At 41.7% G+C, this 27,021-nt stretch overlaps 2 protein-coding genes across 41 annotated transcripts in view; both read right to left on the minus strand.

The window, feature by feature from the left end:
- Window positions 1-1,515: 1,515 nt before the first annotated feature.
- Window positions 1,516-14,040, minus strand: LOC131474364 (coiled-coil domain-containing protein 6-like). Its single transcript, XM_058652179.1, has 9 exons — window positions 13,672-14,040; window positions 11,298-11,447; window positions 8,185-8,313; window positions 7,554-7,657; window positions 6,794-6,954; window positions 5,302-5,458; window positions 4,542-4,642; window positions 3,740-3,861; window positions 1,516-2,838 (listed from the first exon to the last, which is right to left on the minus strand). The coding sequence occupies exons 1-9, from the start codon at window positions 13,924-13,926 to the stop codon at window positions 2,641-2,643; spliced, it is 1,377 nt and encodes a 458-aa protein (XP_058508162.1). The 5' UTR covers window positions 13,927-14,040; the 3' UTR covers window positions 1,516-2,640.
- A 1,506-nt stretch (window positions 14,041-15,546) lies between these two features.
- Window positions 15,547-27,021, minus strand: part of LOC131473785 (ankyrin-3-like) — a 126,617-nt gene continuing 115,142 nt past the window's right edge. For 34 of the 40 annotated variants that reach the window (XM_058651285.1, XM_058651282.1, XM_058651299.1 and 31 more), the window contains 10 exons: window positions 26,133-26,207; window positions 25,285-25,416; window positions 24,912-25,055; window positions 21,285-22,719; window positions 21,032-21,194; window positions 20,729-20,809; window positions 20,320-20,403; window positions 20,078-20,191; window positions 19,133-19,224; window positions 15,547-17,069 (listed from right to left, as the gene is read on the minus strand). In XM_058651285.1, the coding sequence (XP_058507268.1) occupies window positions 19,153-19,224; window positions 20,078-20,191; window positions 20,320-20,403; window positions 20,729-20,809; window positions 21,032-21,194; window positions 21,285-22,719; window positions 24,912-25,055; window positions 25,285-25,416; window positions 26,133-26,207 (2,300 nt within the window). In that variant the 3' untranslated portion in view covers window positions 15,547-17,069; window positions 19,133-19,152. The remainder of the gene's footprint in view (window positions 17,070-19,132; window positions 19,225-20,077; window positions 20,192-20,319; window positions 20,404-20,728; window positions 20,810-21,031; window positions 21,195-21,284; window positions 22,720-24,911; window positions 25,056-25,284; window positions 25,417-26,132; window positions 26,208-27,021) is intronic. The other 6 variants (XM_058651302.1, XM_058651313.1, XM_058651304.1 and 3 more) reach the window with 5 other exon arrangements.

Here is a 27,021-nt window from a genome sequence, read left to right on the forward strand (position 1 = left end):
TGCATGGTGAAAACCGAGCCTTCAGACCAAGACTGCTGCTTGGATTAGTTCAGGTTTCCGGCTCCAGCAGCAAGACAGTGTAACTGCAACACGGTAGAAAAACACAGAAATTCTCAGAACTCTCAGCAGCGAGTCACAGCACAAAAAATAAAATGATATCAATTTTAGGACAGGGGTATGGGCCTGGGCTTTTCATTCTGGTCCCAGCTGGTTGAAACTGGGAATGCATTAAGTTTCAGTCGTAATCAGCACCCTGTTTTTCTTTCAGGTTCCTGGTCTAGCTGGTTTTAAAGTCATGTTGTGCTGAATACACAATACTGAAAAAGTCTCAAAGCAGATTAACATCATGGGACACATGTGTCCATAACAGGGACACATACAGAGACAAACAACCATTCCCTCTCACACTCACGGGCAATTTAAAATGTCAAGTTTACCTAATCCCCATGTTGCATGTTTTTGGACTGTGGGAGGAAATCGGAGAACCTGGAGAAAACTCTCTCACACACACACACAGGGAAACAGGCAAACTTCATACAGAAAGGCCCTTGTTTCCAACCGGGTCACGAACCCAGGTCACTTGCTGCAAAGGCAAGAGTATGTTAAGTTATATTAAGAGAAAATGATACAGGTCAGTGTCATTTTGTACACAGACTGATCAAGAGCTCTGGCAGCCGACGCTACGCATTCCCATCATGCAACAGACTACTACAGAATCAGAACGCCATTTCGGAAGAAAATCCATAGACATGTAAACAAGGCAAAGTCAGAGCAATGAAAAGCCACAGGGAATGGATGTCATGTGTAGCAATGACCTCATGTCAGGTAAAGAGCACAATGCATATTTACTTTAGTGTCTTATTTTACATACCTTTGTTGGGATGTGTAAGCCTTCTTTGGATTAGAAGGAGGCAACAGTCACAAAGAGACAGTGAAGACAGATGTCAGAATGCTGCAGATCTTGATAGGTCTGCTCACCTGTCTGTGAAAGGTTATGCGGGTACATGCTGGTAAAAAACAAATGGAATCACATGCCTTCCGGAGCTCTATTTGTCAGAAAAACCTGAAACTATGGATATCAGCATCAGCAGTGGATACAAAAAAAGTGCTTTCCAACCATCCTTCGTCAGCGAACCTTTGGAGATACTTCCAGGAACTCAGATTGTCTTGTTATATTAGTTAAAAATCTGATCATCTGATGCATCCTCAAATAACCTTTAGTCATTGTTCATGTCAGTAAGCTGCACCATTATGAGGACACACAGTAACAACGTCTTACCAGTTTTGATGTGAAGAGATTCGCGGGACATCGGTGGCTGGCGGCTTTCTCTTTATCTGGTAACACTAAATGCAACTAAAAGAGAAATAATCTTGACAAACACACAACACACAGAATAATCAATCCAAAAAACAAAAAAAGAAATACGATTTGCAATAGTTCTGAAGCGTACAAAGCTTTGCCTGTAAACATTTAACTACCTCTCAATAAAAACTGAAGATTAAAAACATAGGTCGTCATCTCAAGAGCTTTAATCAGACATAGAAATTTAGTTCAACAGTACCATTCATTTAGAATGTTTTAGCAGTATGTATATTTAGTGTAAAGAGCATCATGTTGTTTTTTTTTTTCCTATTTTTGATGAGGAATTTCCATTAGGATGATACAAGCTTTCAGAAATACACCAGAGAGAGAGAGAGAGATAAGAGCAGAGAAGAGACTGAGTACATGACTAAGTTGTAACACCTCAGACTACATTTTAAACACCTCAAAAGGCAACATTTATCTGTGGTTATGTACCAGCATCCGTCCTCCTTGATGTGTATTTTTTTTCTTCTTTTTTTTTTTAAATTCCTTTCACTATCACTGAAGAGCAGCAGAGCCTCGAATGCTTTCAGAAATGTAAATGTCTGTGGCACTTGCCCTGTTTGACAAATGCCCCATAACGGAGAAACTCCTCGCAGCTTTTCATGAAACCTCTGTTTGACCTAATCAAATCCATTTTTTTTGCACTTGGGGGTCAGGTTGAACAGTTGACACTGCCATCAGAGACATAAAGGGGGTTAGGGGTTAGATTGAAGTGGAGGACATGACTGCTATTGAGTGTCAGATTATAGGCTCGCAAAAGAATCAATCACATCGGTCTATAAATTCATTTCTCTAGCCACACATCCATCCGTCGATCCATCGATCCAAACATCAAACCTATCGCAAAACACCACCATGAAACGTACTGTATGTGCTGTTTGTGCTGTCTTAGAAGCGCCACAACAACAATTCCGACCAGCTAAAAGTCCCAAGCAAAGAAATCAAAAACATAACATGTACAAGACAGAAGGTGGAACAAATGATTGGCCCACAAATCCCAGAAGCGATTATTTTTCTGTCCATCCATTCCTTTTTAAGAGTAGGTAAGCGACGCCGCGCGTGGATTTGGCCGGCGGCAAACTCCACCGAGCCGCCGCCTCGTTTCCGTCCACCTTAAAACTTTTTGAAGCTGCTTCTTTTTTTTGGAGTTGGTAAAGAGTTAGAAACTTGACTTCCAGAGCTGGTAATGATGGAAGCTGCTGTTGCGGTAGCATCGTGGCATTCAGTGGGCGCACTGGGGCAAAAAGACAGAGACTGTGTGTGTGTGTGTGGCGTTAAGGCTGGGAGGGATGCTGCTGTGCTGCTGCATGCTGTGACATAGCTGCCGGGGAGGACATGGACTGGACCATGGGCTGCGCCGGTGGGGGTAGCGGAGGCTGAGCCTGCAGGGCCCCTGAGTGCGTGTTGGGGGAGGGTGGGGGTGTTGGTCGTTTGAATTTGTCGGGGCTGGTGCTTCTTCTTGGGGAGGGCCTCTGTTTAAGGAAGAAAAAGAAGGAAAATGAAGCCACTTATCTTAAATGAAACAAGTGAATGGCAACATTTTGTACAGAAAAACAAGATGAACTTTTCTCATCGCTTAAATGTTTAAAAAGTTTTAGGCTGGAGGAGACAACTACGTAATAGGGAGTAAAAAAGGGAGGTCGTACATTGCCGGAATATTTTTCATTAGACAGCTTTTCCATGTTTCCAAACCACTGAAGGAAAATAAGATTGTTTGTGAGTCATGTTTCCTCCCTCACAGTCACAGGCTTCTGACAAACAGCTACGTTGTTATGGTGTTAAACGCTCTCGTCTTTCAGGTCACAGTGACCGACTGTCCACCAAGTACAGTAGGCCATTTGCTAAATCTTGACAAATGATAAAAAAAAAAAACTGTGGGCCGCAGCTTTTAATCATGATCAAATATCCATTACATTTAAACCATTGTCAGCTCAGTGCACACAGAAGTCTATCAGCTGTCGTCGGGTTACATTGCCGTGCTGGCACAGGAAGTGATTTGATTTCAGTTAGAACAGAAACAGTCAAACAAACGTGTCAGAAGTAAATTATACTGTTCAAAAAACCTAGTCTTTTAGCAGTTAGACAGGAAACACTTCTCCCCTACTGCTGGTTCATCCACACAAACACCCCATCCCCCCCATTCTTTGAAAAACAACAAAAGTTATGAAATGCAGCTTTAAATTTTGAAGCTTCCAGTTTCAGTCAGATTGGTGTCACAGTGACCTGATTTGGGTTCTCATGAGAAATGACCTCACACCAAAGTAATGAGCAGAGGGACCGCTACTCCCCTGTCAACACCTGCTACATCCTGAGAAAAACACTGATGATTTAACTGGAGTTTGACGGAGGACGGCGTGGGACAAAGTTACTTACTGCTACAGCATGAGAGGAGCTCCCGTGAACGTGCAGGGCAGGAGTGTTATAGTGGGAGATGCCAGCTCTGGACAGTGTAGCAGGAGGGGTGAAGCCGACTGTGTGGCTGCCATATGAGAGACCTGTGAGAGGGAGCAGCAGACAGGAAGACACAATTACACATGCTTTGTGTACTGTTGTATGTTTAATGCAAAGTACTCGAGTTTCTCTTAACACCAGTTCCTGGATTACTTAGTCCAAAAAGACTGGGCGAGGGCAGTTTGTACCTGACTGACAGAACTGAAAGAACAATGCAGGTCTGTTTAATCACTGAGCAAACATTAGGGATGTAATCTGATATCTTGCTGGAACAAAAAAATACCTTCCTGCATTTCAGAACTCAGAATCACACATACACCCAGGATTTTATGCCTCACTCTCACTAATCAAAAAGCCTGTTTAGCCCTGGGTTTAAACCAGTTTTTGACCAGTAAGGATGTATTAAGTTGGCATTCAAGTCCTTGTCAAATGACTGCAATGAAACATGGCTTCAGCTCCAGAGGTTAGGGTCATAGCTTTGCTACTGAAGCTCTTTTGTTATATGTTAACTAATAACTAACTACTAATCATCAGAACCGGTACGATTTGTCGGTTTACAACCTAACTACCCAGTGTGTGAATTAAAACTTCATAAAGACACTAGAGTTGTTCCCGCCATACTTGTTATGGTTGCCCTTTCCAGAGGGGTTTATTGAGCTGAAACTGTGTGTACATCTTGTTGCCTGCAGTACAACCTGGATGGCGTAATCTCAGCTGTACCTACCAGGGGATATAGGTCTGCTGGAGCTGGGCGAGGGCGTGTAGGGGATGGGGCTGGATACAGTCCTTGCCCGCAGACCCTGTGCCGACATCTCATTGAAGTACCTGATGGGATGAGATGAGCGGGTTATGAGAAGGAAAGTTTTCATGTCACCAAACATCAGTGTGATCACAATCCTGTGTATGCAGACATGAACATGTTTACTATGCCCTGATGCTATTAGCCATGAACAAACAACAACTGCATTACAACGGTGCAATGTATTAAACATTCAGTTTTTCCAGGTAAAATAAATGAGAAGTCTCAAAAACAGCTTAAATGTAAAATAGAGTGAAAGTATTTTTGTGGCTGTGTTAAAAAAGCCAATACAACAAACACACGTGTATTAATTGAAGAATATGAGTGGCTGTGGTTAAAAGGATTCCAAAAAATAATTTAAATAATCCATTTACTGCCAAATAAACTGCTTACAATAACAGTGCCTGCGCAACTACCAACATTGGCAACATGGCTGTTGCCCCCCCCCCCCTGTTTTCTTTCTAACCTTTCATCCACTCAGCCGTGTCAACAGCATAAATGATGAGTGGAGAGAAAAGCCTCTCGAGTCAGACTGCCATGAACTGGCCAAGCAATTTTAAGATGAAGCTCCTTTTATCCGTTGCAGTTAATTTGCTAACACACACACACACACATGGTTTTGCACTCTAAGGTTTCTTTGGAATTTGTATTCATCCGTCGAGTCGCGGGACACATTGCTCTCTACCTCTCATCGTCCATCTCCAGACTGGATTCGCTCTCCGAAAGTTGTCTGCACAAGGCTTCCCTGCGCTCCATCTCTCTCTGGAGCTTCCTCTGCAGTCGGATGTTCTCCTCCCTCATGTGTCGCTCCTCCTCTATGTACTGGGCACGCTTCTCTGTGTCTGGAAGGGGGCGGGACATAGAAGACATCAGCTGAGATGCTGTCACATCTTGTCACATGTATGCAAGATGCTCATCTGCATTTATGTGCATCTTGTCAAAACTGTTGCACAACAAGACCCCGTAAAACAATGTCTCTCAATATGACAATACCTTCCTAAAACCTACTACAATGATCTCAAGGTGATGGTGGATTGTTGTTGATCTCTACTATAAATGAATCAGTCGAGAAATGCCATGTCATTTTCATCTTCTTGCTACTTGTCTCAGCTCCCAAAACCCCATATTAGGTTGGACTAACAGCTCCCTCTAGTGGCAAAATCAAAGCATAGACAATAGGATGCAGAATGACACTTGTGCATTCTTACTGGATGTTAAATCAAAACTTCCAACCAAATAAAAATTTAAAAGACTGTTCTGTTGTACATTGAGATGTTGTGAATGATATGAAATGAATTGAAATCGGCCTCACGTCTCAACCTCACTTCATGTCCTTTATGAAGAATAAGTATATGGATTACATCTCCTAGTAACAGGTTTTGTTTTGGGGAAACAATCTACAGCAGAGTGACGGCAGGAGAGAGACAGTGCAAGGTTTCTGAAATAAAACTGAAAACAACTCTGCCCTTCATTTATCTCAGGTACTGAAAAAGCAGGAAAATACTGATTCTTGCTTTATGCCTGATAAATAAAGTCATAATTTACCTTCATCTGAAGTCAGAAGGCCTTAGTTTTCTTCCTAAATATTAATATCAGTGGTACAGTGAATCTTGTTTAGGGAATTCTGATTCTTTATCTTATTGGATGATCTTGAATGAATTTAGTGAGTGGTTTTTTCACTGATAATCCCTTAACATTCTGTATCTCACCCTAAAAACCGAAAACAAACAAAAACATGTGGCATATAAGATAAAGCAGTGGTAAGATTTTTGTAAACTCACATCTGGTGCATTTGTGTTTAAGACAAACTAGTGATGTTGAACTGAAACAACACTGATGATACGATTTAGCATAGTAGAGCAGTGATAGATACAAGAAAGTTTAGTTTCAAGAGGTTAAGATGCTAACCCCCTTTTTTTAAGGGGGGAATTAAGGGGAAATTGCCATTTCATGGACCATGGACCCTTAAGTATCTTCGTGGTGACCAGTGATTGATGAGAAGGTAACGATGCTGTAAACCATGTCAACACAAAGCCAGAAAGTCTCCTGTTCTTTTTCTATGTAAAACCAGCAGGTACAGGGTGCCTTTTCCACTCACTGCTTCTTTCACCAACCACATCCTTAGTCCACATTTAAGAGCACGCGCACAGTGCCCCGTGTATCTTGTGACAACTTACGCTGTAGCTCAGTGGTGCGCAGGCTTTTCTTAAGTCTCTCCACCTCATTCTTCAGGAAGCGGATATGCCGCATCATGTTCTCTGGCGAGTCTATCTCCATGGAAACATCTCTTGGAGAGGGAGGAGCAGACACAGGCTGGTCTAACTTCTCCTGAAGGATTCTAGTTTAAAAAGAAAACAACATTGAAGACTAAAGCAGAGTAACTTGTTTAGAGTGGCATGTATTTTTATAATTGCCAGGGAGTGTTTGTGTGTCTGTCAGAGACAAACATGGGACAAGAAATATGGGCAAATGAATCATCAATTACAGCAACCAAGAAAAAATATATACTCACTCAAACACTATCTGTCAAAGCCAACAGTAGGAAAAAAGTGTAAGACTACTGGCCAATTTATTTATCTTTAGCCTCTTGAATGTGACCATCATCTGATTTCTTTGCTCCTCTAGAACAGGACACTAAATATAGTTGGTTTGTACACAAAAATCTACTTTCGAGAGCATAATTTAGAGGTTTGGGTAACATTGAAAATTTTTTCTCAATTTTTTCAACATATTACACAGTGAATATAATAGTTTGTATCGGCCCTGCGCGAATGAAAGTCAAAAGATGCAACTAAAGACTTGTTTAAACTGGAGCTTTTGGACATCTTTGTTTAGTTTAGCTTATTAATGATATTTTGGCGTATGAATATGGGAGTAAAACGTTCTGAATCCAGGCTCACAAGTAGCAGAAAATTAAAAACGGTCACCATTTCACACCTTTTCTCAGCCTCCAATTTGTCCATCCTTTTCCACAGTCTGTTGACCAGGGCTTCTTGTTCCTGCTCTAATGTGTTCTCAAGGTCGATCTTCTCCCGCCTCAACTGCAGAATAAATACAACAGTGTCATTTGCAGAGACTGACATTGGAAAGCATTCATGGATTTGCACATAAAACCCTGCAGCAAAATCAAGGTCTCTGTCAAGATAAGCCTCTCTTACAGAGAGCTTCACTTATTATGTCAGCTTGGTCTTAACAGAGTGGGAGAAAAAACCCACAGTGCAGAACGGTCTACAGAATTTCCATGAAACTAAATAAGCTACTGTTTTTTTTTGTTGCATCTCACATTTGGGCAAAATGCACACTGGCATTACATGAGCATGAGTCTGAAGAGAAACAATGAATACATGCAAGCACAGCGACAGAAAAATCCTGTCATCAGAGCATGGAAACACTGTGGTGTGGCTTCTGCAAACACAGGTTTGACCCAGCCACAGACCGAAATGCTCTTTCCAGCAAACATTCAGGGGGAAGAATTAAGAATGATGAAATGTTACCATCTCACACCACTAAACAAAAAAGCAGGGACAACTGACTTCAGAGATACTTGTTTCAATGCTTGACACTGTACCTGTTCCAGTGTTAACTGCTTGGAGATAGTTTCATTTTCCATCTTCTTGATCTTTTTCATGAGCTTGTTAACCTGGAACTCCTGCTCCTGCTCCAAGTGCTGCTCCAGTTCTGCCTTCTCATGCTGGAGCTACGACGGGAAACAAATGAAAGGAAAGTGCATGGACAGAGGAAAAGGGGAGATGAATTCAAACAAGGGAAGAGAAAAGTAGGAAGAGAAATAAGAGCAAAACAAGAGACTTGGTGGTGAATCATACAAAACCATTTGATGACCACAATGAACTAATAAACTTTCCTCAGATCATGATATTTTGTGTACACATTGAGAATATAAACAAACAGGAAGTCAATGATTCAGTTTCTCCTGAAGCAAGTTCTCTGGGATATAAACAGTGTAAAATAATGATTTGGCAACATAAGAAACCACCTCTGGCATCTCTCCAGTACAAAGAATGGGTGCGGCTCTGAACCGATTCAAAGCGAGACGTCTGTGTGATAGATTATATAAGCCATTACTCATTACCATTACGGGGAAAGTGATGTAAATTCTTTTATGGGAGAAGCCGGGAAAAGGGAAAATAAATTTCCATTATGCTACAAACAGAAACAATAAGAATAGTTTGTCTTAACTTACAATGACTGCATCCATACAGTCTGCTCTGGCAGGAGAGTCATGGCTGAGAGCACAGGCAACGGAGGCAATGGACACACCCAGTGCAGCCACTTTCTTCTAATTAACAAACCAAAAATTTTAGGAATTGTGCTGACAGGGCTCCACCCTTTGGTTAATACAACTACTAGCCATTATAAACCAGGCCACAACTCCACAGTTTTACAAGGAACGTGTTAACTATAGGGTATAATGGTTTTGTCACTTTCACAATATCACAACAACAACGAGTCTTAACACCATCACACAGAGATGTGACAGTATCAAACAACCAGTCTATCAGGCAACATTTTTTAGTTTTGTTTCAGCCACAATGGAGCAAAGCAGAGAGAGGTGAGAACTACAGAGACCATCAGCTCATGCATACCCATCATCCTTTGCATTCTCCTCTCATCAGAGTCTATAGCTGTAGCATACAGAAGAGTACAAAAGTCTTAGGGCACCACCACCTTTGTTGTTGATACGGTCTGTTATATTCTGTGATCGTTGGCGTCTGGAGCGGAATGACGTAACTGAAGCTGGGGACACACTACACGACTTTCAGTCTTCACCGATTTTGAAAAGACTCGGAGAACAACCGACTTTCTTTGTAATGCGACTGAAAGACTGGGGATCACAGACGACGTGATTTGTCAAACCGACCGAATGTATCACACTCTCGCGAGACAGTCTACGAGAGCGACCGTGCGAAGGGTAAACAAACATGGATGACAAGCGGTTCACTGTTGCTGTTCTTTGCGCAGCTATCTGCTCTGAGAAACACCCACTACCTGACTGCGTCCAGAGTCGCAACGTGTTTGATTGGCTGTGACTGAGGTACGGTCAGGTCTTTATCCCTCACACACTAACAGATTTCTGTGCCAACTGGCTATGCCGATTGTCCCCAACTCGTGCTGAGTGGTGCAGACTTTGCCCAAGTGTGAAACGTGGGTAAAATCCGGCAAAAAATGTTGTAGTGTGTCACCGGCTTGACAGTTGGTCTTTATTATATTAGTGAGATGATGTGTTTGCATAAGATGATCACAATTTGAAACAACTTCATTGGGAAATTGGAAATGCTGAAATTTAATTCTATGCCAATTTAAAAAAAAAAATACTTAAATCAACAAATCTTGCCCTTGCATTCAAGTGTAGTAGTTTATATTTTGAGGACAACTCATGTGGTAATGCTCCATCTTGTTTATAATCTATAAAACAAAACATTGAACAGAGCCAGGTGCTTGGTCTCAAGCAATAAAATGAGCATGTCACTCATTTCAGGAGCTAATGAGAGCTACAATACTACAAACAATACTGTCCAAACAATACGCCCAAGCCTGTGAAAATGTCTGTTTACACACACACTGTCCTTTGAACAGAGGCTATTTGTAAGCAACATCAGAGCACAGAAGTAATGTGTGCATGCTGTATGTAACGGCAACCATAAGTTTTTCCTTTCATTAGTACATGCATTAGTAATAACAGCAATTCAGCCAACACCAACACTCAATCAGCTTTGTCTCTGAAAGGGAAAAAAACTACACAGGCACATTGGAATATATTAATTTAAAGGAGTATGGGTCATAAAATGTGTCGAGAGAAGCACTGATTAATTGTAACCCAAGACGAGGCACTTTCATAATTTGGCAACTTAATTTTTTACACAACTTCAGCAAAAAATGTCAATTTTTATAAGTAATGATGGGGAAAATGTAGAGCAGAATAAGAAAGTACAGCGGTATTTACACACCCAATAAAAATAAATAATGAGTTTTCCCTCTATCATCACCAGAGCAAAACACATGCCCATATTGTATATAAACTTACATGTACATTATGGGCAATATGTCATCACCAAGTCTACAGGCAGACCCAGGCACAGGTCTGTTTAATGTAAAGTGAGCATGACAACAAAATCCCCAACAAGTCTGTATGTTTGACCATAAGCAGGGTCAGCTGCAGTATTTGCAGGTGTCCCTCCCAGATTCCCACTTCTTTACACATCGACACGCCATCAGTCACCCTACAGTTGGCCACTGAGTGTTTGCATGCACATGCTGTGTGCTCCCGAGTTGGGGGAAAATAAGATGTGGAAAGGAGTCACAACCAAATAAGCGATAGTCAGGGGGAGCGTAATTTGAGAGTCATGTAGAGAAGCTAGCAGCCGCAATGAAGTCATCTTGAGCCTTTCCAGGCTTCAGCCAAGTACCAGGACAGTTGATAATGCACTTGCTGCTGTGCACTCATACAGGGTGGAGTGCATAAATACACACTCTCACCAAGACAACTTTTGACAAACATGCTTGGACAGTGCTGCAGACACCAATTTTGCATGAGCATGAAGAAATCTTCTCTATACAGTGACTTTCATCATCAAACAGTGTTAAAGTTCAAATTGCTGTGAAGATATTCTCAAGTGTGCATGATGTAAACAACTACAACAAACGTGTGTCGTTCCCACTCACTTGCATGAGTTTCCTTGACAGTTCATTGGTGAGAAATTCCTCTTCCTTCTCATAGTTGACTGCCAAGGTCTCCTTTTCCTTCTGGAGGGCCTGGATCTTCTTGAATAAGGTGTTGCTGATAAATTCCTCCTCCTGCTCAGCTCTTGCTTGCTGCGGAATGAAAATCAAGGGAGACGACAGCAGAGGCAAACGTCAGTGAGTGACACAGCATATCACAGTATTGCATATCACACTGATTATCACATTTACTCTGATTAAACTGTTACAATCAACGGTGTATAGAGGCATCCGACACACGCCCAACCAAAATCTACTGCAGTAAAATCCCTCAGCCAAGGAGGGGAACAGTTTTTTCCCCTAATGACTCAAGAGAAACTGCGGATGACTGACAGTGAGGAAAGAGTGAAACATGGGAAATGTGTTGAGACGGCTACAGCATCTAGCATTACAAAGTGATGATCTGTCTGTCCTTGTAGCACTACTCTCAAATTCCTCCACCCTCACTCTTTGCCGACTTCAAAGCAGCATTCTGTTTTGCCAGCTGGAAAGATTTGCCAGTTGTCCAAAAACAGTGAGGACAATAGAGAACTAAATAGCTAAATAATCTTTGAACATTAAGTGGGTCCAGGTTGCAGTGTGGCTGATTTACCAACATGTGAGCCTGGCATTTAGCTAAGAAGAGCTCGCTAAGTTTGGCCTACATACTTACCATTTATCCAGCAGATCGGTTACACAATTTTATGACACTAAGGCTAATAGACCGTGCATGACGATATATGACACATAGGTCCATGCCAATGCTGCTGCTGGGCTATTTATTTCATTCAGCACTAAGCACCAGACCATATGAAAATGTCCATTCACATTATGGCTGCAGGATTAACATCTAATTGTGATTATTTTGACTGATATTGCAATTGCGCCATGATTCACGATGTTGGAAATGGTAATTTTTACATAATCATTCTAATATTCATCTGAATAACACGTTTAAAATTATTACTGCGTGATATTTGTGCAGATATGTAAGAAACAAAGATTGTTTTCATCAGTCTGCGGAATACGATGGGTACATGTCATGACAAATTAAATCTAAAATGATAATTTGACACATTTAGGCTTTGAGAAATATTTTTGCAATTTGCAGCAGGAACATTTTTTGGCCCTAATTCACATTTATCCTCACCAAAATAATTGAGATTTACAACACTATTCTGATAACAGCAATAATATGTTTTAATATATACTATACATAAGTGAACAGACACTTGTGTTCACAATAGGGCTGAACGATGTTTAATAAAGGCCTTATTGTGCTTATTATTGTGATACAATCCATGATACCAAAGAGAATGGTCATTTTTAGACTATTGTTTTACTGTATTTGTGCAGATATGTGAGATCATGTTTTCTTTCTTTTTCTTTTGTATTTTATCTAAAATGATAATTTGACACACATTTTGACTTTAAGAAATATTGTGAAAAAAGTCATTATAACATGTTTTAATTTATACTACACATAAGTGGACGGACCCTAATGTGGTCAAAATGTACCTAAATATTGTTTGTATCATGACAAAAACATTACTTGCATTACCAACAATATCGCATAAGAAACGTTTTGCAGATTGCTGAGAGTGTTACTATGACGTTACCATGGATACATTTTTATGTGAAAAACACAAAAATGTTAAATATGATCATTATAAACCAGGTCCTGGAGTGACAGGTAAAAAATAATGCAGTCTTTTCCTTGTGGTACTTTGAAAATAAATAACTACGACATTATACTCACGATCATAACGGTCATTTTCAGGTTTATCGTATTTACCATTATACCTATAATGAAAACCCACCACAATCGGTTAATTGTGGGTCGTGTACTGTCCCATCCCTGTACACAGTACACTGCTCACGAGCCATATCCTTGTTTGACACACTGTGGTGACTGTGTCCAGCAGCGAGTGAGTAATCGGCTAATTAAACAGCCTGAAACTAACAAAGGAAGATGACTCACCTTCTTTCGAGAAATCTAAACTCACGCTCGCCACTGTAACGGTTAATCATTCTTGACAAAACACAGCAAACTAGCCGGCTATCGCTGTGCAACCACCAAAGCCAAAGTTAGCCCGCTGGCTAATTTAGCAACACAGGCACAGCTAGCTTATATGAGGAGAGCTAGCAAAACACCAGAATCGTGCCTGTAAATGCGCCAACACTCTAAATGTAAACACATAAACTGCGCCACCGACGCTAGTGTTGCACTAAAGAAGCCAACCACCGCCGCAGCTAAACTAACAGACACATACAACATTAAAATAAGTGGCGTGGATCTAGCATGTAGCTAGCCAGTTAGCTTGCTACCATTACTCACAATGGTGACGCTAGCTTTGCGGAGGTCCCGATTCTCCTCCTGCAGCGCTTTGCACTTGAGTTTGAACGTCTCCAGCTCAATCTTCAGAACTTTATTCTCCTGCTGTAGCGAGGCCAGGCGGTTGGTCAGCTCCTCCAGGCGGAACTGTGAAATGACTATGCTCGGCTTCCCCGAATTTGAAGCGGAAGACGACATCGGGGTGGCCGAGCTACTCCCCGCTCCGTCCGTGTCGCTCTCGCTTGCGCTGTCCGCCATGGTTGTGCCACAGTGTGGGGATTGGAAGGGAAGACGGTGGTAGCAGCGTTTGATGGAGCGAGCGCACACACAGCAGCACAATGCTACGCCGTGTGACCTTGCTCACGCACGTCGACACAGCGTCACCCAAAGGATGTCTCCAGTACTGCAGCGCCCAGTGCCGCACCAGTGACAACTAATCTTTATCAACTCAATGACAACACGAATAAAAATGGTACAATAAACACATATTATATATAACACATATTTATATAACATAATACATATAAATATATAAAATGATAAACTACAAGAACAGCAAAACAAAAAATATGGACAAAACAAAAATAATGCAATAAGTAATATAGGGAATATTCCATAGTTATACAAAAATAAGGTCTAAAATATTAAAATACAACATAAATTGAGTCAGAAATAATGAAACGTTTAGGTTAAATATTAAAATTGTATTATTTTTATGTACCTCATTGTGCCTTATTTGTGTAAAGCAGAAAAACTAAACAAAATTGATTAATCAAATATCAAAATAGTTAGCTAGTATTTAATAGTCAGCCTCATGTGCTATATGATATATAATTAGAAGACGCCAAAGTCATTCCTTATTGTATTCCTTCTCTAAATACCATGGTTAATCAGACTGTATTAGTAAGTAATGTAAGAGTATCTGCTACGTAGGATTTATTGGCACAATTTATCCAATTAAATAGATGTGTAATATTAAAAAGAAATCCAACACCCCCATCACTTGAGGTGTGAGTCACTGGAACTGCTCTCATTTGTTTGAATTTTTCTTAATTAACATTAAAATCAAGCATGTCCCGTTGCCTATATGTGCATTATATCTACATTTATTCTAGCAAAAATCAAGCCAATCCTCGTGAGAGCAACTTGTTCTTTGGCTCAAAGCATGTGAATATTCTTTTTCTGCACAAGGACACTGATGAAAAAAAGAAACACACAATTCTAAATAAAGGACAGTGTCTCTCGTCACGTCACTACACTGCAGCCACTAGATTACTTACATAATGAATGTTCAAGGACACAAAAGACAAGAGCAGGAACAACTGTACTGCGAAATCAATGCATTTTTATTATTATTATTATTTTTTTTCATTTTTAAGTTTTTTTTTTTTTTTAAAGATGTCTGAAACATTTTGTGATGGCATCGCTGCTGCCATAGCCTCTAAAAGACCTTGAATAACCAAAGTGCTAGTTACATTTCCATGGCTTCACGCTGTTAGTAAGAATTGTACATCCAAAAAATCTGCTCAGGTGAAAACACATTATCCAATAAAATGGACAAAAATTGGGGAGTTCCAACCATATCGAGGGATTCTCCTCTATCCCTAGTAGTGGAAGGGGATGTGGTACAGCACCCGAACCGATTCCCACCAAAGGAAAAACGTTACATGGTTTTCATGTCCACAGCATAGACATCAGCGCACTGAGCCATCGCACCAGTAGAACACCACACTTTTAACTACATGGGCACAAAAGATAATCCCTAGTGTAATATAAAGTTAAAAAACAAAACAAAAAACCTGCCAATGATCTACTGAAAACAATTCTAGTTTTGACACGGCATATACAAACTCCCAAAGCCTAGAAAAATCACACAGGTTCAGAGTTAAACACAATTTATTTAATGCTTAAATAATTGCTTTTGACCATCCAGTGTATTTGTCGTACAATATGCTATTTAGAGCTACAGTCAAACCATGTCTTAATGTGTCTGTAGTGTAAGTATAAATTAAGGAAATACTTCACCAAAGTAAAAAAGAAAAATGTAAAATAAATGCCCCCAGTTTTCCTTTTAACACCACAGCAGCCATTAGAAAAGAACCAAATTGACACACTGCTAAAATGATTACAAACAGTCTAACAGTGTACAGAGACTCCTACACCTTATAGCCAATACGCACAATACAATTATAGTTTTACAGCGAGCCAGCCTTCCAGCATTTACATTCAGATTATTTCGTTCTTGTAGCAGAAGCTGCTCCCTGGTTTTACATAGACAAGACATCACACCCTCAAGAAGCTATGGAACTTTTTTTTTTTCTCTTCCTCACCCCCTCCCCTGACATGATAAATGCTTTAATGGTGTCGTTTTTCAATTTAAAATATAAAATCGGTGACAAATGTTTTGGATATATGTGCACACAGATAAATGGTTTCATTTGTCATTTGAATACAGTGTTTGCAAACTTGTAAAAATTGTACTTAAAATAATGTGAACAGCATGCATGAAAATAGGAGTAACTCTGAAAGGCTGCGTTGTTTTCTTTTTTTGCAGGATTAGATCCATTCCCACTTTTGAGAATTACTGAAATTTTTAATTTCTGGAAAGTCCCTCTGTTAAAATCAAACCAGCTTCTTCTTCTTCTTCTTCTTCTTTTCATGTACAAACATTATACCTGCTCTAATAATTAATTATACAAGAACCTGTGAAGTTACACTCAAATCTTTAAAAGTGGAACTGTTTTCGGTAAATTGTGAAAGCACTTGAGAAGGTCTCTCTCTCCCCACAGTGTCCTCGACCGGAAACAAACCCTTTGTTTAAGAATTTTACACATTGTAATATTATATACAGGGAGAAAAAGCTCTTGTGTTAGTTTAAGTTTTAAAAAGGAGGAGAAAAAAATCCCAAAACAATTTACATCCCGACAACAATGGGTTCAAGAAAAAACTATAAGGCGAGTGTTGTTGAAGTTGAATCAGAATTGTTCAGTTAGATTTTTCTTTCTGTGTGTTATTGTGTCCTGGACTGAGCTCTTCTTGTGCCATCTTTGGTCACAGTTGCACCTCGCGGTTGCCAGAGCCGGAGACCTCGCTCCTCGCAGAGCCCTCACTTCACCTGTGCACCGATGGTGTGTTATCGTCTCACACAAAAAACAGGAAGCAGAATCGTGGGTCCATAGGTCCACCTCAGTCGGACAGTGAGAACCTCCTGGGTCTTTTGATTGACAGGGTGAGTGAGTTTTTCATGCTCATGCGTTAAGCCACAAGGGTCGACTCCTCTCGTGTGAAAAACCGTTAGTTTTGGAGCAGACAGTTGCAGACTGGACCCTGGTCTGAAGTCCTCACACGGCAACTCTTCAGCCCTCTGATCAATTATTCCCAGGAAACATCTCACCCGGTTCCTGTGAGGCACAAAATACGTCACCTATTAAAAATAGATTTTATGTTAATCTGTTTATGTTTTTCAAGTACGGATGGTTGTTTGTCTCTATGTGGCCTTGTGACGGACTGGCGATGTGACGCCAAGGATAAAGCGGTAGAAGATGGATGAATGGATGGAGTTGTATGAGGTACTGACACATAGTCAGCACTGACTTTGCTGTGTGCACCATCAGCAAGCTGCCATCACCAAGAACCAGCCTAAAATATGGACACATGTCTTCACTGACAAAGAAAAACAAATAAAACCTGCACCTGCTTAGATCTATGATCATTTAAGAATATGTCTGACACTTTATCTCACTGTCAGACAGCATTTTCCTACTCGAAACTGTCGCTTTATAAACTTCATACTCCCCACACCAAAGTCCATAGAGAAAATCATTAATTATACCTCACAGGACACAGGAGTTGTTGATCCACCAGAGCCTCCATCACTAAGTTTACATGTATTATTTTTATGACTTTAGTGTTTAAAATACTTTATTCGAATTCATCTAAATGACCCAAATTTGGCAGTTAAAGCCAGTAGCTCCAGTGTCCCTGCAAGCTAAAAATGCTTATTTTCTCCATGGATGTGTGGGGATTATGTGGTTTACAAACGTCATCTTCCAGTCGGAAAAGCTTGATTAAAGATCAAATAAAGTGGCAGAAATATTCTGTAGACATGGTAGACTCAAGCTGACTTGATGGTGTGTGGGTTGTTATGGTGACCTGCGTTTCCATAGAAACTCAATGCCAGGCTTACGGGCAGCGACACATGATTTCTATGTCAGTTCTGTACAGATGGAAATGATTCACTGCGATAAAAACAACACATGGGTGAACAACAGCGGGAATTAACAGTCTGGCCGGAGGGATAACAAAGTCCTTCTGGATGCTACAACGCTGTTGTGAGCTGGGGATTCACTGGACAAAACCAGGCATGGACGCTGTCAGTGGGACAATGTACTGCTGAGGTGTGTTCCAGCACTCAGCACTGTTTTTCATTGTCACCGTCCTCTATTCACTCAGCGATGTTGTTTGCGTGGATGGCTACACCAGTCTGTGGGGGCAGTGAGACTATCTGGGGAGGGGTGACTAGCTATCATGTGTGTGTGTGTGTGTTAAATCAGATCGAGACATAAACTCTGAATAATGGATGAGAATTGGATCTGGAAGGCTTTTAAAACGCTCAACGAATCTCCACCGAATCTCAGTGGAGCCCTGGTCTGAGCATGCAGGACACGGGACATCCACTCATTCACCTGCTGTGGATTATCCAGACCGGGTTCTCTCACGAGCTCGCTCGGACATAAAGATAAAGATGAGATTATATTAGGAAGCTGCGAAGTGAATCTCCAGAGAGTGTTTAGAGACACTTCTGCACCTACGTATTGACACAACAAATTGTCTAACTGATTTCCAATTTTTTAATCCCGAGAAAGCTCAGACTAGACGATCCAGTCAAGACGCAGGAACACACACTTGGCGTTTAATCAAAAGATTTCAGGGAGGAGATTACAGGGATTTTGGGATCTCGCAGAAACTCGCGTGATTTAACGTGACTTCAGAATATAAACAGACATGGAGGCGGACTGTCAGTGTTGTCAGTTGACAGCTGCTGTGTGTGTGTGTGTGTGTGTGTGTGTAATGTTTTATGCAGAGAAACGCAAAAAAACTGTGGATGAAGTCATGGCTGAGAAGACGCAATCAACAATCACTGTTCTGTTGTAAATTTCAAACATGTTTAATATTTCAGGAAGACTCTGATGTGCTGTAAAATCGTGCCTGTTAATCTCTCACACTACAGGATAATTTGGCCAGATAATCTGTTCAAATCAGACTATAAAGGTAAACACGATTGTTAGAAGAGCAAGATCAGGACTGAAATCATGCCAATTATCCTCTGGTGTGAGGACAGGCATTTTGGTTTGTCTCTGTCCAGTGTTCAGCTGTGAAACTCAGTAATAAGCGCTCTGTGTATCTTGTATACAATGTAGACACAGCGTGTGAATTACAGGTGCTGGTAGGTCAGTTACTGTACCTGATAAAGCACAACCATCCCTATGAGTGAAGCTTCTTATCCCCCGACCTTCTGTCATCCTTCCGCCTGCTATTCCTTGGAACATCTCCTGGCTAGAAAGAAGAAAAAAAAAACACACACACACACACACAAGAAAATGTAAATTAAAATCAGTTTATAATTATAATTTTCATCTGACAGGAGGGGGGGGGGGGGGGGGAAAGCAGCACACCAACACATAAACCTGAAACAGCAAAAATGAGACAAAGAGAAAACACAACATGACAGGAACACTAGTAAATGTTAGTATCATTATTGTTAGAAATGTGTTTATAATAAAGACCCAAACCACACACACACACACCAAACAGACACCTGGAGGAAGAAAAACAATCTACTGATATGGAAAGTGCTGGAAACAAGAGGGAGATTATGTTTTCAGAGCAGAGTGACCGCGCTGATTAGTCACAGTGTTGAATGATCAGTTAAATGCTTTAAAAAGACCAATAAAAAAACCACAGTCAAGAGGAGCAGAGTCAGCATTCCCTTATGTTATGGAAATACAAAGGACACCACACTGTCTAAAAAGAGATGAGAGATACGAGAGGTCAGTTATCCTGAAAACAGAGAAAACATTTATTTGACTTAAAGCTGCACATTTTCATGACTTAGGATGTGACTTTGACGTATTCAATGAGTAGAAATGAAATGTGGTATCAATAAAACCCAATTTACCCCTCAAAATGCCCTTGGTTTAAGCATTTCAGTTAGAGACTTAGGTTGGTGAAATATGATGTATGGAACATTAATTCTTATCTCGTGCAGCTTTAAGCCTAAACATCTGCACCAGATGCGAGACTCCCACATGCTGCTGTTTTCTCTCACACGGAGATAACAACAGCCCAGGCATCCGGTGGAGATTAGACTTTAAACCCAGGAACACACTCAGGTTTTCTTTATGCCAACCTCGGACACATCGTCCTGCAGAATGGGACTGCACCGGAGGTCTTGGTGCCAACTGTCACCTCCTTGGCTTTCCGGTGTGGGAGTAGAAACCCTCCGAATAATCTTCCTAATCACCTGCCCAAGGCAGAGGGATGTGGGGAAAAATGGGAAAAATCTGCTTTTGTACAAACGTTAAGTGACTCTCCTTGTGGTGGGTAATATTTCAGCTGAATGGGGGGAAAAGGAAATGAGTTATACGTTACTTTTCTACTGATGAGGTTACCATCTTCGTCCATATAATGTTCCTCTGTAATAGACTCGCCGGGGAAGCTCTTTGCTTCTTCTCCCTGCAAGCACTTGTGGTTAGCACATGAACAAACAACTAACGAGCGACGGATTTAAACGTCATGAACTAATAAAAACCCACGCGAAAGCAACACCTCCACAGAGAAGAGTATCCATGCCAGAAAGAGCCTGAACGCTAGGTTAGTTTTCCACCATGAACTGTCACGATCACAAAACACACAGTACAGTGTCTCTGCTCGCACAGAGCCACGTGGGAAAAGAGGAAAAACACCAAGCAAAACTACTACTTTACACACCAGACCAAACAAAACCAAACCAAACCAAACTAAGACCCCGTCCAGCGTCTTCTCCACGTTCCTATGGTACCTTTAAAATGAGACGGCGCCTGAAGATTCTGGTGGTTACGGTCTGCTCTTCCTCTGAACCGGAATCTACATTAACCCCCTGCTGAGGAAGTCATCATACAGTCATTACCCAAACACATGGATGCAGTCAAAAAAAGCACATCTATTAGTTAATTGTCCTTCATTTCTGTGGTTGGCTGCGTCAAAAAGAGGAACCTGGAATGCAATATAGTTTATAGCAAACATAGAAAAGACCATTTCACTATATGTTTAGAGTCTGTTATTCAATTGTACTCACTGTTATTGTTATTATCAGACACCTTACCTTGACTTTTTTCTCCGACACCAGTGCTCCGTCTTCCTTTCTGCCGTTCGATGACTCAGAGGAGCCGCCCTGAGGTGAGTGCTTTGAGCTGCTGCCGTTCTGCCGGGATCTCCCTGATTCACCTCTAGACGAGGAAGTGATGGAGTCACTGGAGTTCTCTTGGCTGGTGGTGGGTAAAGAATAAAGATCAGGACTGACATTGAAGGACACAGGTAAAGTGTGAGATGAAAGGTGTCGACTTGATGAGACTCACCTTTCCCGTCTGTCCAGCCGGTCTGAGCTTACACTGCGACCCTGCGTTGGTGGTTCCACGTTGACGCTGGACGTATCACTGTGCCAACCTGTAAGTGAACACATGTCTTTTTTCTCTGCCTGTTCAACCTGATTATTTTTCTCCTCAACTGTGGCCTCCACCAACTCTTCGCCCTCCTCTTTTTCCTCTGTGCCTTCTTCACTCTTCGCCTCCTCCGTCAGAGCTCCTAAAGCTCCTTCCGTGATTTGTCCGTCTCCGTGTCCCTCCTCCTCTTGCTCGTTTGATGCAGATTCAGTAGAAGGAGATTCTCCAAGCGCCTCAACCCAGGGTTGAGGGGAGAGGCGATCTACAGCCTGGTCCTCGGCTGCTTGGTCCCCTTCTGATGTCCCGCAAATATCAATGTCACTCCCACACAACCCTCCTCGATCTGTACACTGAGCTTCTCCGTCTCTGTTCTCGTTATTTCCTTCCTCACTGTCCCCATTCGCCCGTTTCACCTGTGGTTTTTCATCAGTATCCTCTTCAATGGTCACCGCTTCTACTAAGGAACAACCTTTTTCCACTCTATGGCCAAATTCCATCAGATTATGCAAATGACCTACCTCTTCTACCTCACAGGCTGTCTCCTTATTCCCATCTTGAACAAGCACATGCTGCTCTCCCTGCACAGATCCCTCCTTCTGTTCCACTAAAGTGCTATTTTCCTCTGCCAGCCTACACCTATCTTGAGTTATCATCTCACATTTTCTTTCTACATTTTTTATCAAATCCTGCTCTATCAACATGCCGACTAATTCGTTCCCCCCCACTATGTCTGCTGTAGACATCTCAACAACCGTATTTATTTCTTCTGTCACTTCACTTTCGCTTCCTTTCAACCGGACATCCTCCAGCATCCATCTGGTGCCACCCGTCTGTGCTCCTGCATCTGATCTCTGTGCCCTTTCAGGTGAAGAAGGGGTTATTGACGATAACGATGACACCGGCGAAGGCGAGGATGTGGAGTAAGCCAAGTCAACTTCTAACTCGCACATCGTAGGGAAGGAGGGTGACCTGGGCTTGAAGGTCAGCTCCATTTCATGACAAGACCTGTCCTCCTCCTCGCTCAGCAGCAGCTGGTCGTTCAGAGCAATGTGGGGCTTTCTGACCTTGGAGGGAAGAGGATCAGGTAGCTCAAAGGCTGTGAAGGTTAGGGAGAGCTCAGAGGGTCTGGGGGGGCTCCTGGGGGGACTGCTTGGCTCTCTCCTACTGGGTTCTATCTCGGGGCTCCAGGGTAAAGCTTGAGAGTGGGAATGGGCTGGCAAAGGGGTTTCTGGCTCTGGCTGGTGATGAGAAAGGGAAGGGTTTGGAGTGACTGGGAGTTCGGGTTCCAGGAAGTGGGAGTCAGAGCGCAGTGCAGCGGGAGACTGCAGCTCTGCTAGAATGCTCTGATAATCTGTGGGTGACAGGATGACAAATGTGGAGACATACTCACACCAAAGCATGCCACAAAGGAATATAATACACACACCCGCACATATGTGTACACCGTATGACATGGACAATGGCACGGAGGGTGAAGTGGAAAGCATGGATCCAGAAACCCACCGAGCTCATCAGCAGCTACTCAACAAAATCAACCTCACACATAAGGAGCAAAATGTACTGTATGTGTTTGGGAATGAAAAAAAGTTCATTCAGTAATCACAGAGGTGATTTCATCAGCAAATGCTCACATTTTTTTTTTTTAGTGATTGTTGAATTAGCAGCTATGGTGAGGAGAGATGTTAAATTTGGGAGTGTGATGAGCGTAGGATGTTAATCATTCCCAAGGTGTTCTGTTACATGCTCACAGACTGAGAGAGGGTGAGAGGGAGCAAGGAAGGAGAAGGAGGCGAGGTGAAGGACAGAGCACTTTAAATGAATATTTCCATTGTGGAAGGGTCGATGCGGGTTTGAGTGGGAGGTGGAGGAACCGAGGGAGCACAAGGGCACTGGCAAGCAGGACAGGGAGAGAGGGAGCGCAGGGGAGGGGAGGAAGGACTGGGGCTAGGACAGCGAGACCCTGAGGGGGAGATAGGAGGGAGAGTAGATAAGGAAAGAGGGGAGACAGGGCAGGAGGAAGCAGCCAGCTGGGTCACTACGGAGTCTTTGCTTAGAGAGGCAGTAACGGGAGGTGAAACCCTACTTGAGGGTGAGGAGGGAACAGTCATAGGGTCCACAGAAAGTTCGAGGGTGAGATTAGTGGGTGTGGTTACAGGTTTGGAGGGAGCAGGATCATAGGAAAGGTCAGAGGTTGATCCAGTTACTGCGAGAGAGGAAGTGATTGGTTCTGAAGGATTTAGAGCGGATATGGTGAAGGTGGGTGAGGGTGGAGCGGAGGTAGGAGAGCATGGGAAAGACAGACAGGGTGACAGAGAGTTAGCAGCAGCTAAGCACGGTAATGGTGAGGTGATGAGCGGGATCGGTGAGGACGGGTGCGGGCAGAAGGGAGACAGAGCGGCTTGACAAGCGTAATTAGGGGGACACTGGCGAGTGAGGCATGGAGAACTGGGGGAGAAGAAGCTGCATTGTGGCTGTTTAAATGGCGCCGGAGGAGCCAAGTCTTTGAGTGAGATGGAGGACTCGTAACTCAGAGAGCGGCGAGGGGAAAAGTGTCGGGAGTGAAGTACTGACGTGGGTGTAAAAGGAGAGAGTGGGGGTGTTGGGGTGGGCGTTAGAAAGTAGGAGCTGGGCGTCTGCATGACGAAGGGAGCTTCAGTGCTTCCCGGAGTTAAGGGGATGATAATGCAAACTATGGGAAGGTTATGAGGCAAGATATTTGTGGAGGAAATCAAACAAAGAAAGACAAATGTTAGACATGCTTGATCAACAAGAAAATGAGAATAAATGAATAATGACATGACCGGAGGATATGAGGAGGAGGAAGTGGCATGTGAGGAATGGATGAGGAGAAGGGACACGCAGATATCGGTAACACATGACTCTTAACTTGTTAAGAGCTGTTATGTGCTGTTAGCAGCAGTGGATACTGCTGAGCAGAGGTGATGGGAGGCAGGAGGAGGAGGAGGAGGAGCAGCAGGAGGAACTCTGGTTTCACAAAGGAAGAGATTCTCTCATCTATCCGAGGGAAGGCTCAGAGGAACTAGAGGAGAACTAGGAGAACTTATCTAAATCAGGAAAGCAGATTCTACAGTTACATCATTTCTTTTCAGGTTTGACACGACAAAAAAAAACATTTAAAGTGGTATGGATTATGCAGCATGCACTTAGAATGGGATTTTAACAATGGATATTGTTCATTTAAGACAACTGGATTCACTGTGTGATTTATAGAGGAAAGTCAATTCAGCTGCTAATACAACATGATTATAATTAAAATTTAATAAATAAAGGTTGACATGTTTTCAAGTAGAATGCCATAATTATTTACAACATGCCAATGAATTATTGGCATGTAAACTCTGAAACATGGAAATGCATTTGTGCAACATCAGGAGCCAGTTGTCCAAACAAAATCCAAAACGGACTTTAACTTTGTTTATCTTAAGGTTTGCACTAGGATTATTTGTAAGCCAACCATGCATTTGAACAACGGAGAGGTAGCAGGGAGAGGTAAGAGGTCAGCTAGACAGAGCTAAACTTTACCATCAGCCTGATCCCGGAAAACAGCGTTATCATCGGCAAAACATCTTGTGCCTGAAATGTTACCATAGTCGAATATTGGGCCCTCCAGTAAAGTCACAATATCCATCCGATTGATTTTGGTCAGCACTGTAGTTAAGGCATCCGCTGTGGAAGTAAGGAGCAAAATATAGATTGAGTCACCTGAAAAGCAAAATTATTAGGTGGGAAAAAATATCAGGGAATCTGGTGAAGGGAGTCTGTGCGTAAATGTAAAAATCTCTGTCAAGAAACAATTCCTTTGAGTTTTTCTGTTAAATCAAAGAAGAAAGACTGAAAATAGACACAAGACAATTAAAGAGAAGATAAATGTTTGAGATAAAAGAAGTAGTCTTACTTGTGGCATCTTTCCCTTCCCGACTGACCCATTTCTTGAGTAGCATGAAGCTCTGTGCTGTCAGAGAGTTGGGGTTCTCTAGTCTGACGTGGTTGATCTCATCCACTGTGAAGTTCATCTCCCGAGCCAACTCTGTGACGGGACACAAAGAGTATTTAAAGTTCCTGTATAGTGACAGAAACATCCCTTCTGACTTTGTCACCCGCACAAGAAAACGTGTTGCCAAATTTGAAGGATTAAAAAGACGTTAAGTGTTTAAAAATGAGGTTTCATATCATGTAAAAATTCAGTAGTGGTCTCTGCTCAGAGATGCGGTTTTAGAGAATTAGTTTTTATAGAATATACGTTAATGCTCTGGTATAAAACCGCTTTTTTAACAAATATTAAGTGACATTTTCACCATTTCGCTCGTGGTTTAATGAAATAGTTTCAAAGTTTTACATAGTATTTGAGGAGGAGATATTCAGACATATTTTAGACATGCATAAACATCCTGAACCCAATACTATATAATAGATGAAACTCTGCGTTTGCTTTTCAGGGATTTTAAATATCTTGACTTTTATTCACAAGGCAAATACAGACTTTGTATCAATGAAATTATAATATGAACACAGGTATTTCAACATAATTCAATTCCTAAATAAAATCTTATGAAAGCTGCCTCTTGAAAGGTAGACATATATATATGTTATTTTTGTCCCCACACTTTCAAGGATATAGCCAACATTATAATCCAAGGTAAGATTTCCTGTTAGCCTGCAGATGGCAGTAAATACCAGACTGTGAAAGAAGGGAAGTTTGGTTAAAGAGGGCAGAGCATTAGAGCAAACTAGAGTATGACTCACCTGTCCAACTGAGTCCCAGGTGATCTGCAACAATAGCCATACGCAAGTCCGTTCTCTCACAAGGACTTTGGGGACCTGAGGAGATAGAAGACAGTGACTCATCAATACCATTCACATTCTTCTCCCCCTACAGAGCAATGCAAGAGAAAAAATTAACACGTACAAAATGTTCCTTTTCTGGCCACTTAGTTGTCAGAAATGACATTAATCGAGGTTGTGTTAATAATATTTCCTTTCCATTTATATGAAATGTAACTAAAATATGGGTTCAATTGTTTCTCAAGGATGGCTAGAAAAGGGTATTTGACACTCAAGACATTATGGGCAACTTAAATATGTTCATAGTGTAAGAGGTGTTCTGTGATTGTGTTTGTGGTATGTATGTTCTACGCAGGCAGTAACTGAGAACCACAAAACAATGCATAACATAACTCTCAACAACAGACGTATAGTTCTACAAATCCAGGGTGGAACATTTTATTTTCTACGATGTAAAAAAAAAGTCGACATGCGAGACACTTGTGTGTGTCCTTTGCCAACACTACTTAGTTTAAAGGACAGTAAGATAGAATGATTTTTTCTTTAGTGAGAGCAAACTGACAATAACTTTGGTAGCCACCCTGCACAGACAGACAGACAGACAGACCAGGGAGTTGTTAAACAAGGGACTGGTTGTGCCAGTGGACCAGTCATTACTACTGGCATGCTTACTTTAATATATGGGGGTTAAAAGGGGTTAAAAGTGGGGAACAGAGGAAAGAGAAACTTGCAACAAGGACAATACAGTGCACAGTACATCAATGACAAAAAAAAATACATTTAAATGAAAGCTACTGTTCTAAAGAATATATGTAAACACGCCACAGGCATTCCAGTCAAACTATTAAAC

The sequence above is a fragment of the Solea solea genome, chromosome 15, assembly GCF_958295425.1.
Source record: "Solea solea chromosome 15, fSolSol10.1, whole genome shotgun sequence".
In the NCBI taxonomy this organism is placed as follows: Eukaryota; Metazoa; Chordata; class Actinopteri; order Pleuronectiformes; family Soleidae; genus Solea; species Solea solea.

Coding starts and splice junctions, on each gene's coding strand:
- LOC131474364 (XM_058652179.1), bottom strand. CDS start 13,926: ATGGCGGACAGCGCAAGCGAGAGCGACACGGACGGAGCGGGGAGTAGC. Junction 11,448..13,671: donor GCAAAGCTAGCGTCACCATT/GTGAGTAATGGT, acceptor TTCATTCCGCAG/CAAGCAAGAGCTGAGCAGGA. Junction 7,658..8,184: donor AGCAGTTAACACTGGAACAG/GTACAGTGTCAA, acceptor TTTATTCTGCAG/TTGAGGCGGGAGAAGATCGA.